The sequence below is a fragment of the Camarhynchus parvulus genome, chromosome 3, assembly GCF_901933205.1.
Source record: "Camarhynchus parvulus chromosome 3, STF_HiC, whole genome shotgun sequence".
In the NCBI taxonomy this organism is placed as follows: domain Eukaryota; kingdom Metazoa; phylum Chordata; class Aves; order Passeriformes; family Thraupidae; genus Camarhynchus; species Camarhynchus parvulus.
In genome coordinates, this window is record NC_044573.1 from 112,175,502 (window position 1) to 112,203,484 (window position 27,983).

The 27,983-nt window shown below is 51.5% G+C and overlaps 1 protein-coding gene across 1 annotated transcript in view; it reads left to right on the forward strand.

Annotated features, from left to right (window-relative positions):
- Positions 1-27,983, forward strand: part of OTOF (otoferlin) — a 113,294-nt gene that overhangs the window by 27,355 nt on the left and 57,956 nt on the right. The window contains 10 exon segments of the mRNA XM_030945276.1: positions 4,161-4,247; positions 8,103-8,138; positions 9,890-9,925; positions 10,488-10,508; positions 11,314-11,361; positions 16,134-16,163; positions 23,630-23,703; positions 25,286-25,412; positions 26,337-26,408; positions 27,444-27,513. Coding sequence (XP_030801136.1) covers positions 4,161-4,247; positions 8,103-8,138; positions 9,890-9,925; positions 10,488-10,508; positions 11,314-11,361; positions 16,134-16,163; positions 23,630-23,703; positions 25,286-25,412; positions 26,337-26,408; positions 27,444-27,513 — 601 coding nt within the window.

Sequence of the window (27,983 nt, forward strand, 5' to 3'; positions counted from 1 at the left end):
CATCCTGATCCCAAGGGCATCAAAGGTCTGGATGGGAATCAGGATCCCTGGAATAGCTCCAGGTGAGCATGGGATCCCATGGGCCTCCAGCAGATCCTGGTGCTCCACCACACCTGGAGAGAGCTGGACTTCCAGGATTGAAGCACTTGAAGAGAAAGTGTCATTCCATCCTGATCCAGAGGGGATCAAAGGTCTGGATGGGGGTCAGGGCTCACTGGTGGATCCATTGGCGCATCTCCAGGTGAGGGTGGAATCCAGGTGGCCCTGGCAGCTCCTGATGCTCCACCACACCCAGACAGAGCAGGGACTTCCAGAATTGTAGCACACAGAGAGAAAATGTGATTCCATCCTGGTCCCAAGGGGATAAAAGGTCTGGATGGGGGTCAGGGCTCACTGGTGGATCCATTGGCACATCTCCAGGTGAGGGTGGAATCCAGCAGGTCCTGGTGCTCCACCACACCTGGAGAGAGCTGAACTTCCAGGATTGAAGCACATGGACAGGAAGCATCATTCCATCCTGATCCTAAGGGGATAAAAGGTCTGGACAGGGGTCAGGGCTCACTGGTGGATCCATGGAACAGCTCCATGGATCCACCAGTGAGGTGGATCCAACAGGTGAGGGTGGAATCCAAGTGGCCTCCAGCAGGTCCTGGTGCTCCACCACACCCGGAGAGAGCTGAACTTCCAGGATTGAAGCACTTGGACAGGAAGCATCATTCCATCCTGATCCAGAGGGGATGGAGGGCCCAGCTCCTGGTCAGGCCTCACTGGTGGGATTTAGGTCCAGGTGGAATCCAGGGTGTCTGTGGAGCACACGGTGCTCCCAGGACTGAGGCGGCTCCAGGGCAGCCATTGGGATCCCAGTCGCTCCCCAGGACAAGTGGAATCCCACACCAGGTGATTCCTGATGGGAATTCCTGAGGAACCCCATGGTGGCAGGTGGGACACCTCCAGTTCCTCCAAGGGAATTCTGGTTTTCCATTCATTTAGGGATCCGTGGCTTTCCTTGGGTGTCTTTTCTGGCTCCTGGGATCTGCCCCTGGATGGGAACAATCCCAGGGGCCGAATCCCGACATTGCTTGACACAAAGCTGCTGGAACCAGTTGCAATCCCAGCCCCAGCGACTGGGAATGTTGCAGGCGACTCCATTGGGATGGAGTCCGAGCTGGGACCACTTCTCCACAAGCCTGTGGATACTCAGAACACAATCCTTGGATGGTGGTGGAGTCCCCACCCCTGGAGGTGTCCAAGGGATCCCTGGGTGTGGCACTCAGTGCTCTGGGCTGGTGACAAGGTGGGGATCGGGCACAGCCGGGGCTCGATGATCCTGGAGGGATTTCCCAACTCCTGGGATTCTGTAAATCCAGGATTTGCAGCCACGAGGGCATTCATGGAATGCTAAGGGGGATTTTCAGGCAGCTTCCCACAGTTTTTGGAGTTGTGCTGTCTGGGGTGGCTTTGTCCATGGGTCCCCACTCTGGGAGCTCTTGGATCCATTGGAAAAGGGAACAGTTGGAATAAGGGAGACATCAAAGCCCTGAATTTGCTGGAATTCTTCAGGAATGAGATGGAGGTGGAAGGGAGACTCTGGAAGTGAGAGAGGGGGATGGTGAAGGCAGAGCTGGGTCCTGGTGTCACCCACGGCTCCCTCGGGAACACATTCCCTGTCTGCTCCTCATGGATCCACCACTTCCATGGGGATGGATAAAGGAGGGTGATCCATGTATTCCCAAATCATGGAATATCAGAGCACTTCCGGCTGGAAAATTCCTCTGAGAGCACCGAGTCCAAACATTCCCCCAGCGCTGCCAAATCCCTAAATCCACATGGGGAGCCCAGCCTGGAGCTGTGAATCCAAGCAGAGCCCTGTGAATCAGCTGCTCTTTCAATCCCATTTCTCTCCCTCAGGGTTATCCCATTTTGGAGCACATTCCATCTGGAATTAGCACTTTATTGTGGCCAAAAAAAGGAAAAAAATGAGTAACAGAGGGAATATCCCTCTAATTGCTCACATCCCTCCGAGGCAGTTCATTAAATGTGGGAACTGGGCTGAATCCAGGGAATTTTCAAGTAAATTGGAAGCTCAGCGTGGTTTTGTTTCCTGGCTCAGCGAGCCAGCACGAGGCTGAGAGGGGATGTGGTGATGGATTGAACAGGCGGATGTCAGGCAGGGAGCCGGGAATGGAACGATTGGAAAAGGAGGTGTCTTGGTTTGAAAAGATTGCTGAGGAAGGCAGGAGCCTCCCCTGAAATGGAAAATGTAAAACCGCTCCTTACAAATTATTACAGTTTTGAAATTAAGGGGCTCTCAGGGAAAGATATAGGAGCAGGAACACCAGTTTTTCACTGGGAAATTAAAAACACAAATGCAATAGTACAAACAGACAAAAACAACATTGGCAGAGTTATTGACGGGACCTGTCACCCTGTGTGTCAGGGTGGTGGCACAGCCCCATCCCATGGGGGCTCAGCCCTCCTGCAGTGCCAGCCGTGGTTCTGCCGGAGCAGGGATCCTGCACAAGGGGGGAGTTTTCCTCTGCAGCACCAGGGCTGCTGTGGGTGGGCCTGGAATTCCTCTGGGAATGCAGTGGGAAAGGGCTGCTGTGCTGTGTGGTGGTGTTTGTGGGTCCCCAGGATGAGGGAAGAGATGAGAATCCCGACTCTGTGTTTCAGAAGGTTGGTTTTTTATTTTATGATATGTATCATATTAAAAGAAAATGATATATTAAAACTATACTAGAAGAATAGAGAAAAGATGTCATCAGAAGGCTAGCGAGGAAAAAAACGAATGATAAAATCTTGTGGCTGCTCAGAGTCCCGATACAGCTGGGCTGTGATTGGTCGTTAATTAAAAGCAACCACATGAGACCAATCAATCAAAGATGCACCCGCCACATTCCGCAGCAGCAGATAATTATTGTTTATATTTATTTTCTGAAGCCTCTCAGCTTCTCGGGAGAAAAAAAGTCCTGGCAAAGGGATTTTTCACAAAATAGGTCTGTAACAGCGGCGTTCCCATTGTCAGATTGTATCCAGGTAGGAACGCTTGGCTCCTCCCCCTGGGCGGAGCATCTCCCAGTGGGATGATGGAATTTTATCAGTGACAATGGCTAGCCCATGAACAGAAGATAATTAATAATTAATGGCCCATTAAGAGCAGAGATCTCCTGGAGGGAGGGTTGGTTTTGGGAGAGATAAAGAAAAAACTGCCCAGTGAACAGAAGATAACTGCCCCACCTATGACAGATGGGAATTGAACACACACAAATCTTACAAACCAGGACAGGGGTCAGGCTGGCTGGAGTGGGATATCTGAGTCCTGCCTGTGCCACTGGAATTTTGGGATGCAGGGATGGATGCTGCATCCCTCATGGAAGGGTCCAAGGAAAAGTTGGATGAGGTTTGGAGCACCCTGGGATAGTGGAAGTTGTCCCTGCCCCTGGCAGGGGTGGGACAGGATGGGATTTAAGGTCGCTTCCCACCCAAACCAGTCTGGGATTCGAGGATTCCAGGGAATTGGAGGATCCCAGGGAATTGGAGGATGCTGCTGAGATGGCTCCAGGATGGGTTTTCCAGTTTCTCACCAGATGAATCCTACGGGATGCAGCTCTGTGGGATTAAAGGAGGAAATTAAGGATCCAGGGAGAGCTCAGAGCCCTTCCCAAGCCTCGAGGAGCTCCGGGAGAGCTGGAATTTGGGAAAAAGGATAGAGGGCCAGGAGCCAGGGAATGGCTTCCACTGGGAAAGAGGAGCTTGGAGTGGGATCTTGGGAAGGAATTCCCAGCTGGGAGGGTGGGGAGGGGCTGGAATTCCCAGAGGAGCGGTGGCTGCCCCATTTTGGGAAGAGTTGTGGCGTTTGCCGGGCGTGGGATGTGCAGAGCCGTGTCCTGGGTGGGGGGGGCCCAGGTTGGATTTTGGGAGCAATTCCTTCCTGGAAAACGCTGCCCATCCCTGGCACAGGGAAGGGCCGGAGCCCCCCTCCGTGGTGGCGTTTCAGATCCCTGCGGATGTGGCACGTGGGGACGTGGATCAGGGGCGGCCTTGGCGCTGCTGGGGATGGTAGGACTCGGAGAGCTTTTCCAAAGGGCTCGGCGATTCCGTGATTTGGGAATCCTGAATCCTGGGAAGGACAGGGCTGAAGTTTGTGGTGTTCCCACCAGGATGGAAGAGGACGAGATGTATTTCCACAGCGAGGATGAACTCCTGGGAGAGGGGGATTCCCTGAGCCAGGGGTCCCTGGACACGAGGTAGGGAGAGGCTCCGCAGTGCTGTGGCTGCTCCGTGCCTTTTCCCGATGGGAATTGTCCCTGAATTGCCATTCCTGGGCTGCTGGTGGGGAGGAGAAGTGGTGGAACAGCCAGAAAAGCAGCCTTGGAATGGGATTCCGGATGGAGATCGGGATACGGGCTGGGACACCGCTGCGCATTTCTGTCTCCGTGTCCTGTCCCCAGATCCCGGGATCAGCCATTCCCGTGGGAATGAGCTCCCTGCGTGTGCACGGAAGTTTGTTTGCTGTGGCTTTTCTCGGCGTGACAAAAGAGTTTGGGAAGGAGCCAAAGAAAGGGAATTTCAGGTAAAATCCCAAGGATCATCCCAAGAGGAGCTCAGCCACAGGAAGGAGCATTTTGGGAAAATCTCCTGGATTCCTGTGGGATGAGGGATGGCTGGAAGGATGTGGAGGTGCTCGTAATAACAGGATTTAACACTGGCTCTGCCTTGGATAGGGCACAGTTGGACCAGGTGATCCCTGTGCGTCCCTTCCAATGGAAAATATCCCACCCTAACCGATCCAATGGATCCCATCTCATCCCACCCCATTGTCCCATCCCATCTCCATCCCCACACCCATCCCCATCCCATTATTCCATCCCCTCTCCATCCCCATCCCAATTTCCCATCCCATGGATCCCATCCCATCATCCCATCCCCATCCCATCCCATTATCCCATCCCATTATCCCATCCCATTATCCTGTTATCTCATTATCCCATCCCATTCCATCCAATGGATCCCATCCCATCCCATCCTTCCCATTATCCCATCCCATTATCCTATTATCCCATTATCCCATTCCATCCAATCCCCATCCCATCCCATTATCCTATCCCATCCTGTTATCCTAATATCCCATTATCCTATCCCATCCCATGGATCCTATCCCATCCCAATTTCCCATCCCATCCCACAGATCCCTTTCCATGGATCCCATCCCATCTCCATCCCATTATCCCATCCCATCTTCATCCCATCCCATTATCCCATCCCAGGGATCCCATCCCATCCCATTATCCTATTATCCCATTATCCCAGCCCATCCAATGGATCCTATCCCATCCCATAATCCCATCCCATTCCACCCCATCCCACCCCCATCCTATCCCATCCCAATTTCCCATCCCATCCCATGGATCCCTTTCCATGGATCCCATCCCATCCCATTATCCTATTATCCCATTATTCTAGCCCATCCAATGGATCCCATCCCATCCCATAATCCCATCCCATCCCATGGATCCCATCCCATTCCACCCCCATCCTATCCCATCCCAATTTCCCATACCATCCCATGGATCCCTTTCCATAGATCCCATCTCCATCCCATCCCATTATCCCACCCCATGGATCCCATCCCATCTCGCCTTTTCCCTGGCTGGCCCATGGATTCCGTTGGATCTCAGGGCAGAGTCCAGGATCATCCTGGATCATCCATCCCAGCATTCCCGCTCAGCCTGGATCGATTCTGGCTGGGAGGGGCAGGAATTCCTCCAGCCCTTCCTCACGGAAGTCAGGGATGAGCGAGGACAAAGTTGGGAGAGGGTGATACCCGAAGCCAAGCCGTTTAAATGAGGTTTTTGGGGATAAAACCCCCATTTTAGGAAAAGAGGCATCCCTACAAGCAGCAGGAAGGGGATGGTGCGGGGAATACTGGAAATACAGGGAATTCCCTGGGATGGGAAATGTTTATCCCCCATCCCAAACAATTCCCAGGTCTCGGCGCTCCTGGGGATCGTCCATGGGGTTTTATCCCTGTTTTCACTGAGAATTCCTTCAGGAATTTGCTCCAAGGAATGTCTGGCTCAGGCTGTAGCAAAGACAGGCTGGGATTTACCAGGAATCAAAAAAATGGGAAGGGAAGGGAAGGGAAGGGAAGGGAAGGGAAGGGAAGGGAAGGGAAGGGAAGGGAAGGGAAGGGAAGGGAAGGGAAGGGAAGGAAAGGAAAGGAAAGGAAAGGAAAGGAAAGGAAAGGAAAGGAAAGGAAAGGAAAGGAAAGGAAAGGAAAGGAAAGGAAAGGAAAGGAAAGGAAAGGAAAGGAAAGGAAAGGAAAGGAAAGGAAAGGAAAGGAAAGGAAAGGAAAGGAAAGGAAAGGAAAGGAAAGAAAAGTACAATATTCCAGCTTTTGGGAAGGATCAAAAGGCGTTGGAATGTGAGCCATCCTTTGGAATCCAAGGAAGGGCTTTGGTTAAAATTCCTTTGGGAACAAAAATGTTCCAGCATCCTCTGGAAGGCCTTTCCTTCTCCATCACTTACAGATCCCAGATCTGGGAAAAACTTGGATCATAAGAATAAAAACAGGAATTCTGGTGTTTCCAGACCTGACAGGAAGTTCAGTGGGATGGGGAGGGTTCCAGTTGGGCCCTGCCTTGGCCTTCCTCATCCTCATTCCCAATCCCATTCCCATCGTCCTTCCTCCAGCCCAGGGATCCCTCTGGATTCCCTGTTTTCCACATGGATGGAAGGTTTGTGGGCAGGGATGGGGAGGAGAAGGGCAGTGGGACACACAAGGCACGGAACTCCCTGTCCCTGGAATGTCACAGGAGCAGCCTCAGGGACCATGGGCCGCAGCCCTGGAGACAGGGAATTGTGGAACCATGGAATATTCTGGGTGGGAAGGGTCCTTAAAGCTCATCCTTTTCCAATCCAGACACTTCCCACTGTCCCAGGCTGCTCCAATCTGGCCCTGGACACTCCCAGGGATCCAGGGGCAGCCACAGCTTCGCTGGGAATTCCATCCCAGCCCCTCCCCACCCTCCCAGGGAAGAATTCCTTCCCAAAATCCCATCTGAATCCATCCCTTTGCAGCTTAAACCCTTTCCCCCTTTTCCTGGCATTCCATCCCTTATCCAAAATCTGTTCCTGGGCACGGGGACCTGGTCTAACTTCCGTCTTTTCCAATGACTAATCCCACGATCCCAGGCATTCCCTTCCCTGTTCTGCCTCTCTCCCACCCCACTCCCAGCTTGGAGCCCCTTTTCCACCCGAAAAATCCTCAGGGATCTGGGCACGGGTATCCCACAGATATCCTGGAGATCCCGGACTTTGGCACCTCTGGAAGTAAAAATCCCTCTCCGGCAGATCCAGGGCAGCCTTGTCCCCTTCCCATGGAGCAGAGCATCCACATCAAGGATTTTGGGAATTCTCCTGTGGAGCTGCCGGTTCCAGGGAAAGTGGATCCAGCTTTTCCTTGGCCGCTGCTGGATCCAGGCTGATCCCTTGGGAACACAGGGAATTTTCCACCTTCATTCCCTCTTTCCCGGGGAATGTGCCACGCTCCCATGTGCGCAGATCCACGTGGACTGCTCTGCTTGGGAATTTCCCAAAATTGGGGAATTTCCGTGCAAACAGGACCCCCCCACCCCATGAAGCAATCCTGCAGCTTTCCAAGGGATGGGAAGAGCTTTCCATCACTGGGATGATGGCAGGGCTTCCAAGGGTTTCCAAAGGCTGGGAATTCCCTTTTCCTCCTTCCAGGAATCCTGGCACAGCGTACAGCACCCGCCCATTCCCGCTTTTCCTTTGTGATTTGAGCAAATCCATCCCAAAGAAAAGGAGGGAGAGGGGAAAAGGAGGTCAGGCAGTGGGGAACCACTTGGAAAGGGTGGAATATTGGCCAAATATCCCCCAAAATCCAGCCTGGGACAAACCTGGATCCTGTGGACACAGCGGGAAGTGGAATGGGGAGGATCCTGGGATTCCAGCCATGCATGGAGTGGTTTGCTGTGCCGGAGTGTTCCCAAGCTTTTCCTGGTTTGGAAAACAATGGAAGAGCCCTTTGTCCTCACATCACAGCCGGAATTTTTCCTCTCTCCCTGTAAATTCCCAAGCCTTGGAGACGAAGCAGAAGAAGATCAGCACTCCAGGTAAATTCCCACAGCAGATCCCCCCCTCCCCTTCCAGGGCTGATCCACCTCCAAATCTCGGCTTTCCAAAGAAAATTCCTTAAATCCAGGATCCCCATCAAGACTTGGATGTGTTAAATTTCATTTTTGTGTTTCCCTGGGGATCCCAAGTTTGAAATCTGCTCATCCCACACAGAATCCAGGGATGGATGAGCCAGGAATGGGAGGTGGAGCCTTCCCATGTGCCAGGTCCCTGGAATGGCTTTGGATCCTTGATCCACTGGGAACTTTAACCAAACAAATCCCTGAAAAAAAAAATCACAGGGAAGGATCCAGAACGGGGAAATAAAAAGCTAAAAAAATCCAACCTGGATTTAAAAAAAAAAAAAAAAATCCCAGGAAACGGGAGGATGTTAGAACCAGGACAGGATCCCTCAAAAAGCTGGACTTGTGTTCCAATGAGGAAAACAGAAAATAACAGGAAAAATTTGATATTGGGAAGGACCTCCTCCCTGTGAGGGTGGGGAGGGGCTGGGATGGAATTCCCAGAGAAGCTGTGGCTGCCCCTGGATCCCTAGGAATGTCCAAGGGGTTGGAGAACCTGGGACAGTGGGAATTGTCCCTGTCCATGGAATGGGATGAGCTGTAAAGCCCTTTCCTACCCAAACCATTCCGTAATTTTGCAATCCCATGATTTATTCACCGACATAGACTCACCCTTAGATTCCCAGGAAAAATCAAGAGCGGGTGGGCACTTCCAGAGGCAGCTCAGGAATTGCCAGAACCCCTCTGAGCCCAGCTCCCAACCCCCTGGAAAGTGAGATCCCGGGAAGCACCACCCGATAGGGGCTGTCCTTGAAATATTCATGGCCAGGACAGAGCCGGGAGCCGAAAGGAATCTGCTCCCGGTGAATTATTGATGGAAGATTTTCTTCCGTGTCCCCGGCGGATCCGAGCCTTGTCCGACTGCCTGTCGCTAATTATCCCTCTGGCACCTGCTCCAAAGCTGGGATCTGTGCCAGGCCCGGGAGAACTTGGGATGAAAATCCCCACAGGCTCCCCGTTCCCCGTTCCCATTCCCATTCCCGCGTGGATGTGGCACTTGGGGACATTGATCAGTGCTGGGAATGGCTGGAATTTGGGAAAATGGGGAATTCATCCATGTCCAAATAGATAAGAAGGGTCCGAAATTCCCACATCCATGTGAAATTTGGATCTTTGGGATGTCACAGTGCCACCACCAGGATGAACAAGAAGTTTGGGATCTTTTCCATCCTGGGGGAAAAAAAAAGCCCCAGTCAAGGTTTTCCAATTTTTTTCCCCAACCCCTCCATTAAATTTAATTAAATTACATTAATAATTTAGCGTGCCATTAAATTCCTTGGGAAAATATTGCATCCTGAAGGATCCTGAAAATCAGGGAAATGCTCAAAACAGCGGAGCAGGTTCTGCTGCGAGTCCCAGGGCAGAGCTTTCAGAACCTGGAGATTTTTCCTGGATTCTGGGAATGTAAATTTCCCCCAGCCTGTCCCAGTGGAGATTCCCAGATGGAGCAGGAGCGATGGATAATGTTGGAAGTGCAGATTTGGCATCCAGCCGGGTTTTTCCTGTGAATAGGGAGAGTGGAACGCCCTGGGCTGGATGCACAGCTGGAATTCCCTCCCTGGAGCTCCTGGAGCTTGGGGTGTCCCTGCTCCCTCGGGAATTCTGGCATTGGGATTTGATTGGATTTTGTTTTTCCCCCCTCTCTTTCTCTCCGGTGCCTCACCCAGGATTAAGTTTAACGACGGATACAAGGCAGTGGCAAGGTACCAAAACGTCCTGGTGGGAGGGATCCCAGATTTTGGGGTGGGAATCAGGATTTTGGGGGATTGCTTCCGTTCCAACCCATTCCAGGCACCCACATCCTACAGACAGGTGCTGGTCCCAGCATAAATCCAGGATTTGGGATCCAGGTCAGCCTCATCCTGTGCTCCCTCTGCACCGTATCCCATGTAGTGATACCAGGAATTACAGTGCCAGGACACAGGGAATGGCTTCCCACTGGGAAAGGGAAGCTTGAGGTAGGATATTGGGAAGGAATTCCTGGCTGTGAGGGTGGGGAGAGGGTAGGATGGAATTCCCAGAGAAGCTGTGGCTGCCCCTGGATCCCTGGAAGGGTCCAAAGCCGGGTTGGAGCAGCCCGGGATAGTGGAAGGTGTTAAGATTGGAATGGGATGATCCTTAAGGTCTCTTCCCACCCAAACCATTCCTGGGATTTGAGGATCAGCCCCTCCCCCTGTCCTGCTCCCCCTCCCATGGGCTGTGTCCTGTTGGGAATGTTCGTTAATTCCTCACCTTCCTCCTCCTGGCTCCGTCTCCTCCCAACAGTGAAGACCCGGAAGATCCCAGGTATGGGACGTGGTGTCCCTGCTTCCCTTTGGGAATGGTGTGTGCATGGATGGGAACGGTCCCTGCATGGTGTTTGGATCCAGGGAAAGGGCCTTTTCTGGGATCACCCACCCCTGGGATTCCCTCTGTCCTTCCTAATCCCAGCAGGGACAAATCGCCTTCCAGTCAGGCACTTCTGAAGGGGCTCCCAGAGTCGTGTTTGTCTGTATTCCAAACAATCCATGGACCCTTCCCTTCCCTTCCCTTCCCTTCCCTTCCCTTCCCTTCCCTTCCCTTCCCTTCCCTTCCCTTCCCTTCCCTTCCCTTCCCTTCCCTTCCCTTCTTCTATGGATCCATCCATCCATCCATGTCCATCCATCCCTCCATCCATCCATTCATGGATCCATCCATCATCCATCCATCCATCCATCCATCCATGGATCCATCTATCCATTCCTTCACCCATTCCATCCATCCATACATCCATTCGTCCATGGATCCATCCATCCATGTTCATCCATCCATCCATCCATCATCCATCCATCCATCCATCCATGGATTCATGGATCCATCCATCCATCCATCCATCCATCCATCCATCCATCCATCCATCCACCCCTGATCCCATCCCTACCAGGGCTGTCCTACCCCTATTCCCGTTCCCTGGGATCCTCGGGAATCCCGGGCACATGGATCTCTCCCTCCGGGACCCTCCCGGATTGTCCTTGTTGGGTTCCTCCATGCATGTGGATGACTTTGGGGTGAGAGGGTGGATCAGAGCCCATCCCTGGATCACAACTCATGGAATCGCTCCTTTGGATTGCAGAGCCAAGGCCAAAGGGAAAGAGAAAAAACACCTGGCGTTGCCGTTCAGGTATCCCAATTCCCCGATCCCTGATTCCCAGAGCACCCTCCGGCTCTAGGCTCCAGCCCCCGGCAGCAGAATCCCCTGGGAGCAGCAGCAGGGCAGGACCACGAGTCCATTTTCCCGAGGAAAGTGCCCCAGACTGAGGGATAAAATGGGAATTCTCCATCTGTGCCCAGGCTAGGACTGTCCGTGGACACCTTTGGCAGGACTGGAAGGGCCCTGGGAAAAGGAAAGGAGGGAGAGAGGGGAAATTGGCTTTGGCTGCTCCACCAGGACCTTGGGAAAGGATCCTGCATCCCTCAGGAATTTCAGACACCCACCCGGACACCCTGATCTGAGTGCCAGGAATGCAGTGGATGCAGGAACCGGGAGAGGAAAGAGATGCAGGAAACACTTGGAGGAGGAGGAGGAGGGAAACAGAGGAAAAAGAGGGACGCGCTTGGAATGCGCCGTGTTCCTGCATCCCCCACCCAGGGCGTGATTTCCCTCCAGGCAGAGGGAAAGGACACAGGATCTGCACTTCCCTGGGCCCTCTGCCAAGGATGGATCCCAGGGATGGGACATTCCAGCCCCTCTGCCCACCCCGGGATGGATCCTCAGGGACAGGATATCCCAGCCCCTCTGCCCACCCAGGGATGGAATATCCCAGCCCCTCTGCCCACCTGGGGACAAATCCCATCCTGACTCCAGAGAACATTCCAGCCCCTCAGCCCACTCAGGGATGGATCCCAAGGATGGGACATTCCAGCCTCTCTTGCTACCCAGGGATGGAACATTCCAGACCCTCTGCCCACCCCAGGATGAGATATCCCAGACCTTCTGTCCACTCTGGGATGGATCCTCAGGGATGGGACATTCCCAACCCTCTTCCCACCCAGGGATGGATCCCCTCCTGACTCCAGGGAACATTCCAGCCCTTTGGCCCACCCAGGGATGGATCCAGGGACAAGATATCCCAAACTCTTTGCCCACCCAGGGATGGATCCTCAGGGATGGGATATCCCAGACCCTCTGCCCACCCCAGGGATGGAATATCCCAGACCCTCTGCGCACCCAGGAATGGGACATTCCCAGCCCTTTGGGCACCCAAGGATTGGATATTCCCAACTTTGCCCACCCAGAATGCATCCTATTCTGATTCCAGGGAACATTCCAGCCCCTCTGCCCACCCAGGGATGGATCCCAGGGACAGGATATCCCATATCCCAGCCCCTCTGCCCACTCAGGGATGAGACATTCCAGACCCTTTTCCCACCCAGGGATGGATCCCAGGGATGGGATATCCCAGCACTTCTTCCCACTCAGGGATGGGATATCCCAGACACTGTTCCCACCTAGGGATGGGACATTCCAGCCCCTCTGCCCATCCAGGGATGGATCCCATCCTGACTCCAGGGAACATTCCAGACCCTCTGCCCACCCAGGGATGGATCCCATCCTGACTCCGGGGAACATTCCAGCCCCTCTGCCCACCCAGGGCAGTTTGGATGGGGAAGGGAAGGAGGGAAGGATCCCGCCCAGTGAGATCAGCGGGATGTGACCCCTGCCTTGAATCCCGGCCAGTCCATCTCCAGTGTGAGTCCAGCAGGACCTGGACCAGATCCCTGAGCTCCAGGAGAAAGCCTGGAGTGATTTCATTCCTCTCCTGGCAGCTTTTCCAATGCTGAGCTGGAGTTTGGTGCTCCTAGGAGGAGCTCGGCTGGCAGGGGAATAATTTTCCCTGCTCTGCTACCACATCAGGAGTTGGGATAGGGAAAAAGCAGGAATTATTGGATCAGAGATCAGAGCAAGCTGATCCCTGCCCGTGCTGCTCTTCCCAGTTTCCCTCCCGTGCCCTATTTTATTTTGAATTCCTTTGGAATTCTCCCAAAACCCAAAATCCAGCAACACTTCACTATTTAATTTTTTCCTGGATGGTTTTCCAGCAGCTCGGGCACAAGGAGCTGGAATTTCAGGCTCCGAAATCTGTCCCTTGTCCCCAGCCCGGCAGAGGAGCCGATGTAATTAACTCCAGCCTCCTTAATTACTTCCCGAGCTGCTTAATTGCTTTCTCCTCCCTAATTGCTGCGGGACAATGAGGGCGATTAACAGGGGAGAGATAAGGAGGGGAGGGAAACGGGGAGAGAAGGAGGAGCGGGGGGGAAATCAGGGAGGAAAATAAATGGAGAAGAAGGACCGGAGACGAAAACGGGGAGAAAAATACTGAAGAAGGACCAGGGAGGAAAACTGGGAGGGAAACAGAGAGGAAAACAGCGGGGAATGTAGGGTGGAGAATAAATAGAGAAGAAAGACTGGAGAGGAGAATACGGAGGAAAAGAAGGAAGCAGGATCTGAGAGGAAAACAGGGAACAGGACTGGGGAGGAAAATGGGGAGAAAAATAGGGAGGAAAACAGGGAAGCAGGACCCAGGAGGAAAACAGGGAGGAAAACAGAAAGGAAAACAGGGAGGAAAAGACGGAAGCAGGGCCAGGGTGGAAAGCAGAGAGGAAAATAGGGAGGAAAACGGAGACAAGCAGGATTGAAGAGGAAAACAGGGGAGAAGGACTGGGGAGGAAATCAGGGAGGAAAATAAATAGGGAAGAAAGACTGGGGAAGAAAACAGGGAGGAAAATAGAGAGGAAAACAGGGAACAGGACTGGGGAGCAAAAAGAGGAGGAAAACAGGGAACGGAACCCAGGGGGGAAAACAAGGAGAAAAAGAGGGAAGAAGGACTGGGAAAGAAAATAGGGAGGAAAATAAATCGGGATGAAAGACTAGGGAGAAAAACAGGGAGGCAAATGGGGAGAAAAACAGGGAGGAAAACAGAAAGGAAAACAGGGAGGAAAAGAAGAAAGCAGGGCCAGGGTGGAAAGCAGAGAGGAAAATAGGGAGGCAGGTCCAGGGAGGAAAATAGAGTGGAAAACGGAGAGAAGCAGGATTGAAAAGGAAAACAGGGAACAGGACCAGGAAAGGAAAAGAGGGGAGAAGGACTGGAGAGGAAATCAGGGAGGAAAATAAATAGGGAAGAAGGACTAGGGAGGAAAATATGAAGGAAAATAAATAGGGAAGAAGGACTGGGGAAGAAAACAGGGAGTAAAATGGGGAGAAAAATAGTGAGGAAAACAGGGAACAGGACCCAGGAAGAAAACAGAAGGGAAAGCAGGGAGGAAAAGAGGGAAGAAGGACCAGGTGGAAAACAGGAAGGAAAATAGGGAGGAACATGGAGAGATGCAGGATCGGAGAGGAAAACAGGGAACAGGACTGGGGAGGAAAATGGAGAGAAAAATAGAGAGGAAAACAGAAAGGAAAACAGGGAGGAAAGAGGGAAGCAGGGCTGGGGTGGAAAGCAGAGAGGAAAATAGGGAGGCAGGTCCAGGGAGGAAAATAGGGAGGAAAATGGAGGGAAGCAGGATCAAAAAGGTAAACAGGGAACAGAACTGTGGAGGTAAAAATAAAAGGAAAGCAGGGAGGAAAATAAATAGGGAAGAAGGTTGAGGGAGGAAAACAGGGAGGAAAGTAGGGAAGAAGGACTGGGGAGGAAATCAGGAAGGAAAATAAACACGGAAGAAAGACTGAGGGAGGAAATCAGGGAGTAAAATGGGGAGAAAAACAGTGAGGAAAACAGGGATGCAGGACCCGGGAGGAAAAGAGGGAAGCAGGTCTGGGGAGGAAAACAGAAAGGAAAACAGAGAGAAAAAGAGAGAAGCAGGACCAGGGTGGAAAACAGAGAGGAAAGTAGGGAGGCAAATGGAGAGAAGCAGGATCCAAGAGGAAAACAGGGAACAGGACTGGGGAGGAAAACAGAGAGGAAAATTGGGAGGAAAATGGGGAGAAAAATAGGGAAGTAGGACCCAGGAGGAAATCTGTGAGGAAAAGAGGGAGGAAAACAGGGAAGCAGGTCCAGGGAGGAAAGCAGAAAGGAAAACAAGGAGAAAAAGAGAGAAGCAGGACTGGGGAGGAAAACAGAGAGGGAGAAAGGAGGGCAAATGGAGAGAAGCAGGATCAGAGAGGAAAATGGGGAATAGGACCGGGAAGGAAAAGGAGGCAGAAAACAGGGAATAAGGACCCAGGGAGGAAAACAGGGAGAGGCAGAACCTCCAGAGAGAAATATTGGAGGAGAAGCAAAACAGAAGCCAGGGAGCAGAGCAGGATCTCAGAGGGAAAAGGGAAGGAAAGGATCAATGTTTCCTATTTGGAGTCAGGGCAGCGATGAGGAATTCCAGATCCAGCCTGTTCCCTGCAGCGCAGGCCTCTCTGGAACAGGGATATGGATATGCTAGGATAAGGAAAACCATCCTCCTCTACAGAAAGGAGAAGCTGTGTCCCCTGCCTTGGAGCTTCCTAAACCTGGGAATGAAATCCAGGAATCCCGCATGTCCTGCGTTAACGGCCCCAAACACAAATCCAGGGAATTTCCCTCGCTTCCAGATCCAGTGCTGGGAGCTGGGGTGTCCTGAGCCACGCAGGGGTGTTTCCCACCTAAATTTTAAGCTGAGAGAGAGGAAGTTCGGATGGGATATTGGGAAGGAATTCATCCCTGTGAGGGTGGGGAGGGGCTGGGATGGAATTCCCAGAGCAGCTGTGGCTGCCTCTGGATTCCTGAAAGAGTCCAAGGCCAGGCTGGACATTGGGGTTTGGAGCAGCCTGGGACAGTGGGAGGTGTCCCTGCCCATGGTAGGGGTGTGATTATGGATTTTAAAGGTCCCTTCCCACCCAAAGCATTCCGTGATTCCCTGATTCCTCAGTGCACTGAAGCTTTTTTGCCTTTTATTCCCGCAATATTCCACCACCGGCTCCAGCAAAGGCAAGGAGAAGACCAAGGAGCAAAAGTAGGTTTGATCTCCCTACCCCTCCTCCTCGTCCTCTTTATTCCCACTTTTACCAGGTGATCCAGTTGGTTTGCTCTCCCTTCTCCTCCTCTTCATTCCCACTTTCCCCATCAGATTGCTCTTCCCGCTCCTCCTCCTCCTCCTCTTCATTCCCACTTTTCCCAGCTGATCAAATTGGTTTGCTCTTCCTCCTCCTCCTCCTCCTCTTCATTTCCACTTTTCCAGCTGATCCAGTTGGTTTCTCTCCTTCCTCCTCCTCCTCTTCATTCCCACTTTTACCAGGTGATCCAGTTGGTTTGCTCTCCTTCCTTCTCTTCTTCATTCCCACTTTTCCCATCAGATTGTTCTTCCTCCTCTTCATTCCCACTTTTCCAGCTGATCCAGTTGGTTTCTCTCCTTCCTCCTCCTCCTCATTCCCATTTTCCAGCTGATCCAGTTGGTTTGCTCTCCCTACTTCTCCTCTTCATTCCCACTTTTCCAATCAGATTGCTCTTCCTGCTCCTCCTCCTCCTCTTCTTCATTCCCACTTTTCCCAGCTGATCCAGTTGGTTTGCTCTCCCTACTTCTCCTCCTCTTCATTCCTACTTTTCCAACTGATCCGATTGGTTTGCTCTTCCTGCCCCTCCTCCTCTTCATTCCCACTTTTCCAGCTGATCCAGTGGTTTGCTTTCCCTCCTTCTCTTCTTCATTCCCACTTTTCCCATCAGATTGCTCTCCCTGCTCCTCCTCCTCATTCCCACTTTTCCAGCTGATCCAGTTGGTTTCTCTCCTTCCTCCTCCTCCTCTTCATCCCCACTTTTCCCATCAGATCCAGTCGGTTTGCTCTCCCTGTTCCTCCTCCTCCTCCTCTTCATTCCCATTTTTCCCAGCTGATCCAGTTGGTTTCTCTCCTTCCTTCTCCTCCTCTTCATTCCCACTTTTCCCATCAGATTGCTCTCCCTGCTCCTCTTCCTCCTCTTCATTCCCACTTTTCCCATCAGATCCAGTCTGTTTGCTCTCCCTGCTCCTCTTCCTCCTCTTCATTCCCACTTTTCCCAGCTGACCCAGTTGCTGTGCTCTCCCTTACTCTAAAGCCAGACCTATACACCCTGGAAAAACTCGGTTCTCTTGGACGTGCAGCCTCAGGTTTTGGAGTCTGCGGGGAGTATTTATCAAAAAAACCAAGGAATATTTATCCAGCAAAATCTTCGGAGTATGGCAGTGCCTGAAGGGAACTGAGAGGCCTTGAGGGATCCATAGGGGTTGGATGGAGGGAGATTCCCAGGCTGGACGTGGACACGGCAGGAGAAGTCTGGGTGCAGACTTAGATCCAGCTTTTCTTTGGATATCAGGAAAGGGTTCTTCCCCCAAAGCTGGCTGGGCACTGGGACAGCTCCCCAGGGAATGGTGACATTCCCAAGGCTGCCAGAGTTCCAGGAATGCTGGGGCAGGGACCGGGTGGGATTGGTGGGGTGTCCTGGGCAGGAGTTGGATCCATGATCCCGGCGGGTCCTTTCCGCTTGGGAATTCCACGATCTGACAGCTCCTGCCCCCACATTAGGCTGCCAGGTTTCTTCAGCTCCTGCCTTCCCTTTTATTCCAAATAATTTTGATGGATACCAGACTGGGATGTTCCCCCAAAAACCAGATCCTCTGGCTCAAATTTAAACTCAGCTCCAGGGAATGATCCTGGAATCATTCTCAGGAACTTCCCCATCTGAGCGGTCTTTCCTGGTTCCTATTCCTTGTTTTGTGGTTTAGGGATCAATTCATGGCACATCCCATGGATGGATCCTCCCAAACAATGGGATGAAGCAGGAGGTGGAGAGGAGGTGGAGAAGACAGAAAATGTCTTCAAGGAGAGGGCAGAGTCAGGAAAAACAGGAAGAGATCTCCCAGCTCTGGTCCTTCCTCTGGGAAGAGGAACAAAGGGGTTGAGGGTTGGGATCTTCCCAAGGGTGTAGGATGGACCCGGCAGTGGGAAGAATTCCTGGCAGGTGGAATTCCCACAAGGAAATGAGCCATGGGAATGCTGTTCCCTGCTCCCAATCCCCAGTAAAATGCAGTGATTAAAATGTCCCTTTATCCATGGATAATTCACAAGTAACGGGATCTTCGGGAGCAGCCTCTCTCCTGGCCAGTTAGTTTCCTGCTGTGGCTCCAGAATCCCTGCGGATTCTGAAGATCCCCCCAAGGCAAAATCCCAAAGGACAAAAGGAGCAGCAGGAGGGTTTGTGGAAGTGGAGATGATCCATGCTCAATCCCATGTTAGATGCCAGAAAATCCATGGGAAGAGGTTGGCTGGAATCTCTGGTGTCTGACATGGATTTAAACTTCCTTGGAAGTTCTTCCAGCTCCCAGTGCAGGGCAGTGATTAAAATGTCCTTTTATCCATGGATAATTCACCAGTAACAGGATCTTCAACTGGAAACTGGCCAGGAGAGAGGCTGCTCCCAGCTCCCTGCTGGGGCTCCAGAATCTCTGCAGATTCTGGCGATCCCCATAAGGCAAAATCCCAACGGACAAAGCCAAGAGGAGCAGCAGGGGGTTTGTGGAAGTGGAGACAGTCCATGCTCAATTCCATATTAGACGCCAGCAAATCCATGGGAAGATTGGTATCTAAATGGATTTAAACTTCCTTGGAAATTCTTCCAGCTCCAGGGGCAGTGTTTTTTTATGGTATTAAGTAGGATCTTAGCTGGGCAAAAATCTTGTGGTCAGATTGTGATTTGAAAATCCGAGGGCGCGGAGGGTTTGTGAAGTGGAGACAGTCCATGCTCAATCCCATGTTAGCCCCGAGAAAATCCATGGGAAGAGGGTGGCTGGAATTTCTGGTATCTAACATGGATTTAAACTTCCTTGGAAATTCTTCCAGCTCCCAGTAAAGGGCAGTGATTAAAATATCCTTTTATCCATGGATAATTCACCAGTAATGGGATCTTCAACTGGAAGCTGGCCAGGAAAGAGGCTGCTCCCAGCTTCCTGCTGTGGCTCCAGAATCCCTGTGGATTCCAGAGATCCCCACAAGGCAAAATCCCAACGGACAAAGCCAAGAGGAGCAGCAGGGGGGTTTGTGGAAGTGGAGATGATCCATGCTCAATCCCATATTAGACACCAGCAAATCCATGGGAAGAGGCTGGCTGCAATCTCTGGTATTTGACATGGATTTAAACTTCCTTGGAAGTTCTTCCCGCTCCAAACTTGCCGGAACCCAGTTGGGTTGTGATGTGATGGAGCAGCAGAGCCTGGACTCTTCAGGAAAGCGGGAGAAGGGTGGGAGATGGCCCAGGAGGGCTCTCGGTGCCATGGAGGCAGCTCAGGTTCCGCAGGCGCGCGGATCCTCATGGAATATTCATGTGGAGACGGTGTCAGCTCTCCGCCAGCCCCGGCGTCCCACCAGCGCCGTCGGGAGCGTGGCGGGAGCATCGGGAAGATCCCACAAAAACCCCACTGTGCCCACAGAGGAGACTCACAGGGATCCCCCATCCCTGCTCCATCCCCTCCGGCGCTGGGATGGATGTCCCAACATAGAGGCTCCGCCATTCCCACCTCGGATCTTCCAGAACCTTCTCCTGCAGGGCTGGGTGAAGGTAGAAGCCGGGATGGGAAGGGGGAGGCGTTTGGGATTGGGCAGGGAAAGGGACGGGTGGGGATCGGGAAGGGGTTGGGGATTGGGATGAGCCACTGGGAAGCTGCTCCAGAGCTTTTGGGATGGCTCCATCTTCATCCTCATCCTGCTCCTTCCCTTCTTCCCAGCACCTGCTGAGTGCTGCCAAAATCCACCAAAACCCACCAAAATCTGCTGCTTCAGAATTTATTTCTTTGTATCTTTTTTTTTTCCTCTTATTCCTTTTCCCCTCCATTTTTCCTGTTTTTTTTTTTTTTCATTTTCCCTCCCCTAATTTTTCTTGGTGTTTTGTCCTGTTTGTTTGGAGTTTTTTTCCTGCTTTATCCTCAGTGGGGTTTTTTTTTATCCCAAGAGTTTTATTTCTCAGAATTTTGTCTTTCCTCTATTTTTTTCCACTTATTTTCCCTGCTGATTGCTCCTGGGGTTTCTTTCCAAAATTTTTCTGAGTGTTTTTCCTTTTCTTTTTTTCTACTTTCTCCCTGTTCTTCCCTCAGGCTTTCCCCCTCTGCCTCCCATTTTACTTTCCCTCTATATTTTTTTCCCATTTTTTCTTTTTTTCCATCTGCTTATTCTTCCTAGTTTTTTCCTAAATTTTTCTGGGGGTTTTCCCTTTTTCTTCCCTATTTCCCCCCCCATTCCTCCACCCCAATTTTCTCCCTGTTTTTTCCCCTCCATTTTTCCCTCTCCATTTTTCCTTCACAGTTCCCTCCCCCATTTTTCCCATTTCTTTTCTTCCCTATTTTCCCCCTTAAATTTTAATTTTCCTTCTTTCTTTTTCCTTTTCTCATTTTTCCTTTTTGCCTTTTGCCTTTCTCCCTCTTTTCTTTACTTCCCCTTTTCCCCTTTTTTCTTTCTTTTTACTTCTCCCAATTTTCTTTATTTTCCTTTTTTCCTTTTAACCCTTTCTCCCTCTTCTTTTTCCCTTTTTTTCCTCTTTCCCCCCTTTTCCTTTCCTTTTTCCCCTTCCCCCAGCACCCTCCGAACTCCATTATTCCCTTCCCATTCCCCTTCCCAAGGCTCCATTCCCTGCTGGGCATGGACACAGCACCTGGACCTCTATTCCCTATTTTTAATTTCTGGATTTTTTCCCGCTGATCCACCTCATCCTGTGGATGTTCCCAAGGCTTTTCCCCATTCCCAGGTGTGGTTTTTCCACACCTTGGATCAGGTGCTTAATCCCATTTTTTTCCACACATCACCCCAAACCCACCATCATAATTTTACTGTCAGGAACATCTGAGGGGTCTGAACCCTTGGTGTCCATGGATTTGGCACCTGGGAGAGGACCCTGATGGGATTTTCCATGCTGAGTCCATCACCAGCTGTTCCTCACTTTGGTTTTCCTTCCCAATCCATTTGTTAAATGGATTTGATAAAAATTTGATTAATTTTATCCAATCCATTTGATAAATGGAACCTCTGGGACTGGAGAGATTTGGTTTGGGTTTTTTTTTTCTCTCCATTTTTTTGAGAATTTCATGGAAAAGAAAGTAATGTAATCCAGCCAACCAGGAGGTGCAGCTGGAAGGGCAGAGAACAGTGTGGGAGCAGAATTCCAGAGCCTGAGCCATGATTCCAACATTTCCTCATTAAATAAATCAGTTTGAAAACAGCTCCAAAGGGTCCCATCCCCTGGGTGTTCCCTGGTGGAATTACAGATGTGGAATCCTCATCCTTAACTTTTCTCCTCTGATCCATGGGAAAAATGGAGCATCCTGGGAATAAATCACAACTTCCATAGGCCAGAGTGCTGCTTTAGTCCCAGGTTTAAATAGTTCCTGGATCTTATCCCAGTCTTATCCCCTCCCTCAGATATGTTATTTTCCCACTCTCCTTAATTTTCTTCCCGCTTGCTCCAGCTCTCTCTATGTCCTGGAGACTTCTGGGTGTGATTTCCAACCAGGATGCAATTCCAGGGTTTGTTTTTTTTTTTTTGCCTTGGGAAAAAAATCCCAAGGGTAAAACGTGACCCTTTGGCCCCATCCAGAGGTGGGACTGGGCAATCCCACAGGGTCCGTGCGGTTTCCGTGTGGAATGACAGCCCAATCCCGCAGAATCCAGGAGCTCTGGATCCCCTGGATCCCCTGGCCTGGAAGCCAGGTGAGGTCCAGGCTGGAGGTGAGGTTCTGGCAGCCAGGTGAGGTCCTGGCTGGAGATTGGATTTGGCTTGGAGGTGATGAAAAGTCCACCTTGGAGGTGACTTTTTGTTCTGGCTGAAACTGGATGCCAATTTGGAGACGAGGTCCAGCTTGGAGGAGTTGTCCTGGCTGAAGGTGAGGTCCTGGCTGAAGGTGAGATCCAGGCTGGAGGTGAGGTCCTGGCTGGAGATTAGATTTGGGTTGGAGGTGAGGAAAAGTCCAGGTTGGAGGTGACTTTTTGTCCTGGCTGGAAGCGGATCTCAGTTTGGAGGTGAGGTGTCAAGGCTGGAGGTGAGGTGAGTTCCCAGCTGGAGATGAGGTTCACCTTGGAGGTGAAGTCCAGACTGAAGATGAGGAAAGCTCCGGCCGGGATGTGAGGTCTGGGTCAGGCCAGAGGTGAGGAAAGGCCCAGTTCAGAGGTGGGGTCAAGGCAGGAGTTGAGGTCCCAGTTGGAGGGAGGTGAGGTCCGGGCTGGAGGTGAGGTCCCAGTTTGGAAGTGAGGTCCGGTTTTGAGGTGAGGTCGGGTTTTGAGGTGAGGCCGGGTTTTGAGGTGAGGTCCGGTTTGGAGGTGAGGTCCAGGCTTGGAGGTGAGGTCCCAATTTGGAGGTGAGGTCCAGGCTGGAGGTGAGGTCCCAGGCTGAAGGTGAGGTCCAGTTTGGTGGTGAGGTCCTGGCTGGAGGTGAGGTCCAGACTGGATTTGAGGTCCCAGTTGAAGGTGAGGTCCAGTTTGGAGGTGAGGTCCTGGCTGGAGGTCCAGCCTGCAGGTGAGGTGTGATCCTGGCTGGAGCTGAGGTCCCCTGTTACTTCCAAGAACATCTCCAGCAAACCTGTGAAGGTTCCTCCACTTGCAGTGATGGGAATTCTCCAATTAAAAACATTTCTCTTTCAAGGCTGGGGGAATTTTGGGGTGTCTGAATTTTGGGGTGTCTGAATTTTGGGGTGTCTGAATTTTGGGGTGTCTGAATTTTTTAGTGTCTGAATCTTGGGGTATTTCAGTTTTTAATTGTCTGAAATTTTTGGGGGTGTCTGGAATTTTGGGGGCTGAATTTCGGGATGTTTGAATTTTGGGGGTGTCTGGAATTTTGGGGGTGTCTGGAATTTTGGCGGTGCCTGAATTTGGGGTGCCTATATTTAATTTCGGGGTGTCTGAATTTCGGTGTGTTTGAATTTTGGGGTGTCTGGAATTTTGTCTGGAATTTTGGGGGTGTCTGGAATTTTGTGGGTGTTTGAATTTTTGGATATCTGAATTTTGGGATGTTTGAATTTCGGGGTGTTGGAATATTGGCTTGTCTGGAATTTTGGGGGTGTCTGGAATTTTGGGGACATTTGAATTTTTGGGGTGTCTGAATTTCGGGGTGTCTGAATTTTTGGGTGTTTCATTTTTAGTAGTTTCATTTTCCGGTGTCTTGGAAAGAAATTCCATGAACTGGTTGGGAGAGATGAGGAGTAGAAACACGATGGGGATGCCCAGCAGGGACTCTGCTCATAGGGAGGCACAGTTATCCCAAACTGAGGCATTCCCAGATAAAAAATGGGATCCAAGCTTCCAGGGCTGTGAATTCCACTCTCTATTCTGACTCTGGAATATTTCCTGCTCTGTTTTCCAGCCGACATTTCCTCTTTCCCTTTTAGGAAAAAAAAACTCCTTCTGTACCCACACCCTAGAAAACACCAAAATACAGCAATTAACGGGAATTTTTATTCTCCCTCTCTTCATCCAGAGCTGGAAAAGGGGTTTTTTCAGCCATGAAGCTTGGAAAGACACGTCCGTCCAAGGATGAGCATCGGAAACAAGGTATGGTCATGGAATGACGGTGGATTCCTGGAATTACTGAGGTGGGAGAGGAAGGGCTGCCTCTTCCTTGGGCTCTGCACAAGGTGGGGCTGGAATTGGACACCTCTGGAAAGGCAGGAGAGGGTCGCGATTGGAAATTCATGGCTGTTTCCATTCAGAGCCGAGGATCAGTTTTCCACAGCAAAGAAAAGCAGGAGCGCGTGTTTACAGGCAGGGAAAAGTCTTGGAAAAAGTTTGGGCCGTGGTCCTGGGAAAACTTCCCCTGTTTTCCAGCCAGGTTTGAGGACGGGAAAAGGGAATTTTGCCTGGGATGCTGGCATGGAAACATGGGTGCTTTTCCTAGATTCCAGGAAGACCATGGGAAACCACCCAGGATGCAAAGGAGCAGAGCAGTTGGTCCCATGGAAGCGTCTCCACAGGCTGGATCTATCCGTGGTCATGGGATGCTCACTGTGTGGTGTGGGCAGCGCTGCAGGGCCGGGAGGCTCCTGATCCCACTTTTCCCAGGAACCTCCAGCTGTCCCTGGGCTGGGATGGTGATTCCAACCCTTGGCCACTGGATAAGGGATGGGTGGTTGTCCTGCGCCCGCTGCCTGCTGGCCAAGCCGGCATTCCCAGTGTTCCCGTGGGTGCTTCCCTCCCATCCAGACTCTTCTCCAGCTTAGATCAGCTCCAACCTGGCCTTGGACACTTCCAGGGATCCAGGAGCAGCCACAGGTCCTCCAGAAATTCCTCCCCACCTCCCAGCCAGGAATTCCTTCCCAAGATCCCACCCCAGACTCCCCTTTCCCAGTGGGGGCCATTCCCTGGCTCCTGTCCCTCCATGCCTTGTCCCCAGTCCCTCTGCAGCTCCTCTGGAGCCCCTTCAGGCCCTGCCAGGGGCTCTGAGCTCTCCCTGGATCCTTCCCTTCTCCAGTTGGACATTCCCAGCTCTCCCAGCCTGGCTCCATGGCAGAGGGGCTCCAGCCCTGGAGCAGCTCCATGGTCTCCTCTGGAGCGACTCCAGCAGCTCCATGGCCATCCCATGCCGAGGATCCCGGAGCTGGAGACAGCAATTCCCAGCTTCTGGCTCAGTCTCAATCTCCTGGCTGAGTCAAGGACCCCCTTTCCCTCAGGAAAAGAGCATTCCAGCAACTTCTTCCAATAGAAACCCGAGCATGGGCACATGCCGGTGGGATCTGGGCTCCTGCAGCAGTTTTTCCTCTTGGGAATGACCCATTTCTCCCATTTTTTCCCCCCTCTCTCCTCAAAACCAGGAAATTGGTGGTCTTTGTAACATCTCTTGTACTCCTCAGATGTCCAGTTCTCCCTCAAATGCTCTTTCACCCCCTAAAATCGGGGTACTGTCATTATTCCTAATTTTTTCCTCCCCAAGACCCTCCACAGGAATTCTGCCCGGATGGAATTCCATGTCATCTCTTTGATAACCCCTCTTCCGAGCAGGGTGTCCGAGACCCGACCCGGTCCCCATTGTTCTTGTGCTCCCAGCCGAGGGGATGGATTGGTTTCCCTTCTCCCAGCCTTTAATTATTCACCGCTGGAAATTAAAACCGGAGCCATTCCTTTGTCCCCCTTCCCGCAGATGATCCGGCTGTTCTGGAAACAGAAGACCTGGATAGAAAGGCCATGAGATACGGAGCAGGCCTGGAGCCAGACACCATCTCCCTGGCCTCTGTCACCGCTGTCACCACCAATGTCTCCAACAAAAGGTGAGATCCGGGCTTGGGGTGGTGCCAGCAGAATGTGAGGGCAGACATCCCAAAAATGAGTGATCCCTGACGATAGGGAATATTGGAAATCATTGTCCCGCAGAGCCATGGGATGGTTTTTTTGGAATATCTGGCCCGCAGCAGCGATCACCAAAGTTCAGTGGAGCCTCCCAGCTCCTAAAGTTGAAGGAGCATTGAGGGTGACCCTGTAGTAAGAGGGATTTGGGACAAAGGATGGAGGGACAGGACACAGGGAATGGCTCCCACTGCCAGCGGGCAGGGATGGATGGGATATTGGGGATTAGGAATTGTTCCCTGGGAGGGACTGGGGTGGAATTCCCAGAGAAGCTGCGGCTGCCCCATTTCTGGAAGCGTCCCAGGCCAGGTTGGATGGGGCTTGGAGAACCTGGATTGGTGGTGTCAGGCTCTGGATGATCTTCGAGGTGTGTTCCTACCCAAACCATTCTGTGACGGTGGTCACATGGGTTCTTGGGTGAAGGAAAAGACGAGATCTTTGACTCTATGATCAGAAGGCTTGATTTATTATTTTATGATATATACATATGCTAGAACTATACTAAAAGAAAAAAAAAGAGAGATTTCTAGAAGCTGCTACTTAAGCTAAGAATAGAATAGAAAGAATGAAAACAAAGCTGCTCTCTCGGACCTTCTCCGAGAGAGAGACTTCAGTTCTGGATTGGTCATTATTTCTAAACATCTAAACTAGGCCAATCCAGACGGACCTGCTGCATCCTACAGCAGCAGATAACCTATTGTTTACCTTTTGTTTCTGGGGCTTCAGCTTCCCAGAAGGAAAAAATCTTAAAAAAAAGACTTTAGTGAAAGAGATGTCTGCGACACCATTCCATGATTCCATGAATTCCACCCGTGGTTTGACCAAGGATTTCTTCTGCCTCTCCCAAGGTCCAAGCCTGACATCAGGATGGAGCCGAGTGCTGGGAGGCCCATGGATTATCAGGTAGGTGACACCCAGGTGTGGCCCTCAGGGTCACAACCTGGGCTTGGGGACACCGTTTGCAGGCACCGAGTTCCTGGTGGGTCTCCACTCACTGGGCTTGGATCCAGGACATCCCAAGAGCTGGAATTTCACTGGTGGACCCATAAACTCAGGATTAAGTAATTTACTGGGTTTGTTGTCCAGCATGTGAAGCCCAGAGAGCCCGGATTAAGCCCAAATTAAGCTCTTTTTGAGGTTGTCTCCATAGAATTCCTCCTTGGAGCAACCTGGGATAGCAGAATGCGTCCCTGCCCCTGGCAGGGAGTGGAATGCATTGAGCTTAATTTAAGGCCCCTCCCAGTTCCAACCAGTCTGTGATTCCATTGTGTTTTCCAGAAGAAGTGAAGCCAATGAAATCAGCCTCTCTGATCCCACAGCTTGGTTAAATCCATTGGATTTTCCAGCAGAAGTGAAGCCAACGGGATCGGTCCATTTGATCCCACAGCTCAGGTTGAATCCATTGGATTTTCCAGCACAAGTGAAGCCAATGGGATTGGCCTCTCTGATCCCACAGCTTGGGTTGAATCCATTGGATTTTCCAGTAGAAGTGAAGCCAATGGGATTGGCCTCTCTGATCCCACAGCTCGGTTGAATCCATTGGATTTTCCAGCAGAAGTGAAGCCAATGGGATTGGCCTCTCTGATCCCACAGCTTGGGTTGAATCCATTGGATTTTCCAGTAGAAGTGAAGCCAATGGGATTGGTCTCTGATACCACAGCTCGGGGTAAATCCATTGGATTTTCCAGTAGAAGTTAAGCCAATGGGATTGGCCTCTCTGATACCTACAGCTTGGTGGAATCCATTGGATTTTCCACATTGGGTAGAGTGCCCACACTCTGGGGCTGGAACAATCGGGATTCCTGGGATCTCCTGCATCCCACACCCTTGCCAGCCCTCCATACCTGATTTTCCCAGTAGGACCAGCAGACCAAACTGGGATCCTTGGTCTGTGATGCGGGGTTAGGAAGGCAGCCTCGAGCTTCGAATGCGGATTGGATTTTCTCCCCAGGTAGAATCAAGCCAATGGGAGCGTCGGGTCTCAATGATCCCACAGCTCGGGTGGATGGGAGGGAAAAAAAATACGTCCATGAGGATTTTCCAGCAGCTTACTACAATGAGGTGAGCCGATGGGATTGGTCTAACCCTCTGATCCCACCCCATCCGGTTATTTTTTTTATCCATGGTTTTTTCAGATAAGTAATCAAAAGGGGATACAAAGCCGTGCTGTTTGTGATACAGGTTTATTTGTCCTCCATCTAGTGCCTTCCAGGGGCATGTCAGGGGTTACCCCGCATCCCGCCTCTGCCAGCCCCGTGATTCTCACTGTGTTTCTGTTATTTGCTGTATAAGGTGACCAAACTGCAGAAACCCTGTGCCACTGGGAATGTTGACCAATTTCCCAGGTTTTCAAGAAATGGACTTCCTTGGTGCCCACTCTAGTGGGGGAGGTAGCCCTGGGCCCTGCTCATGGGATACAGGGTCCATCCCTGCTGGATCATGGGCACCTCCCGCGCCACAGCTCAGGGGTTCTCATCCCATCTCTACTCCACCCC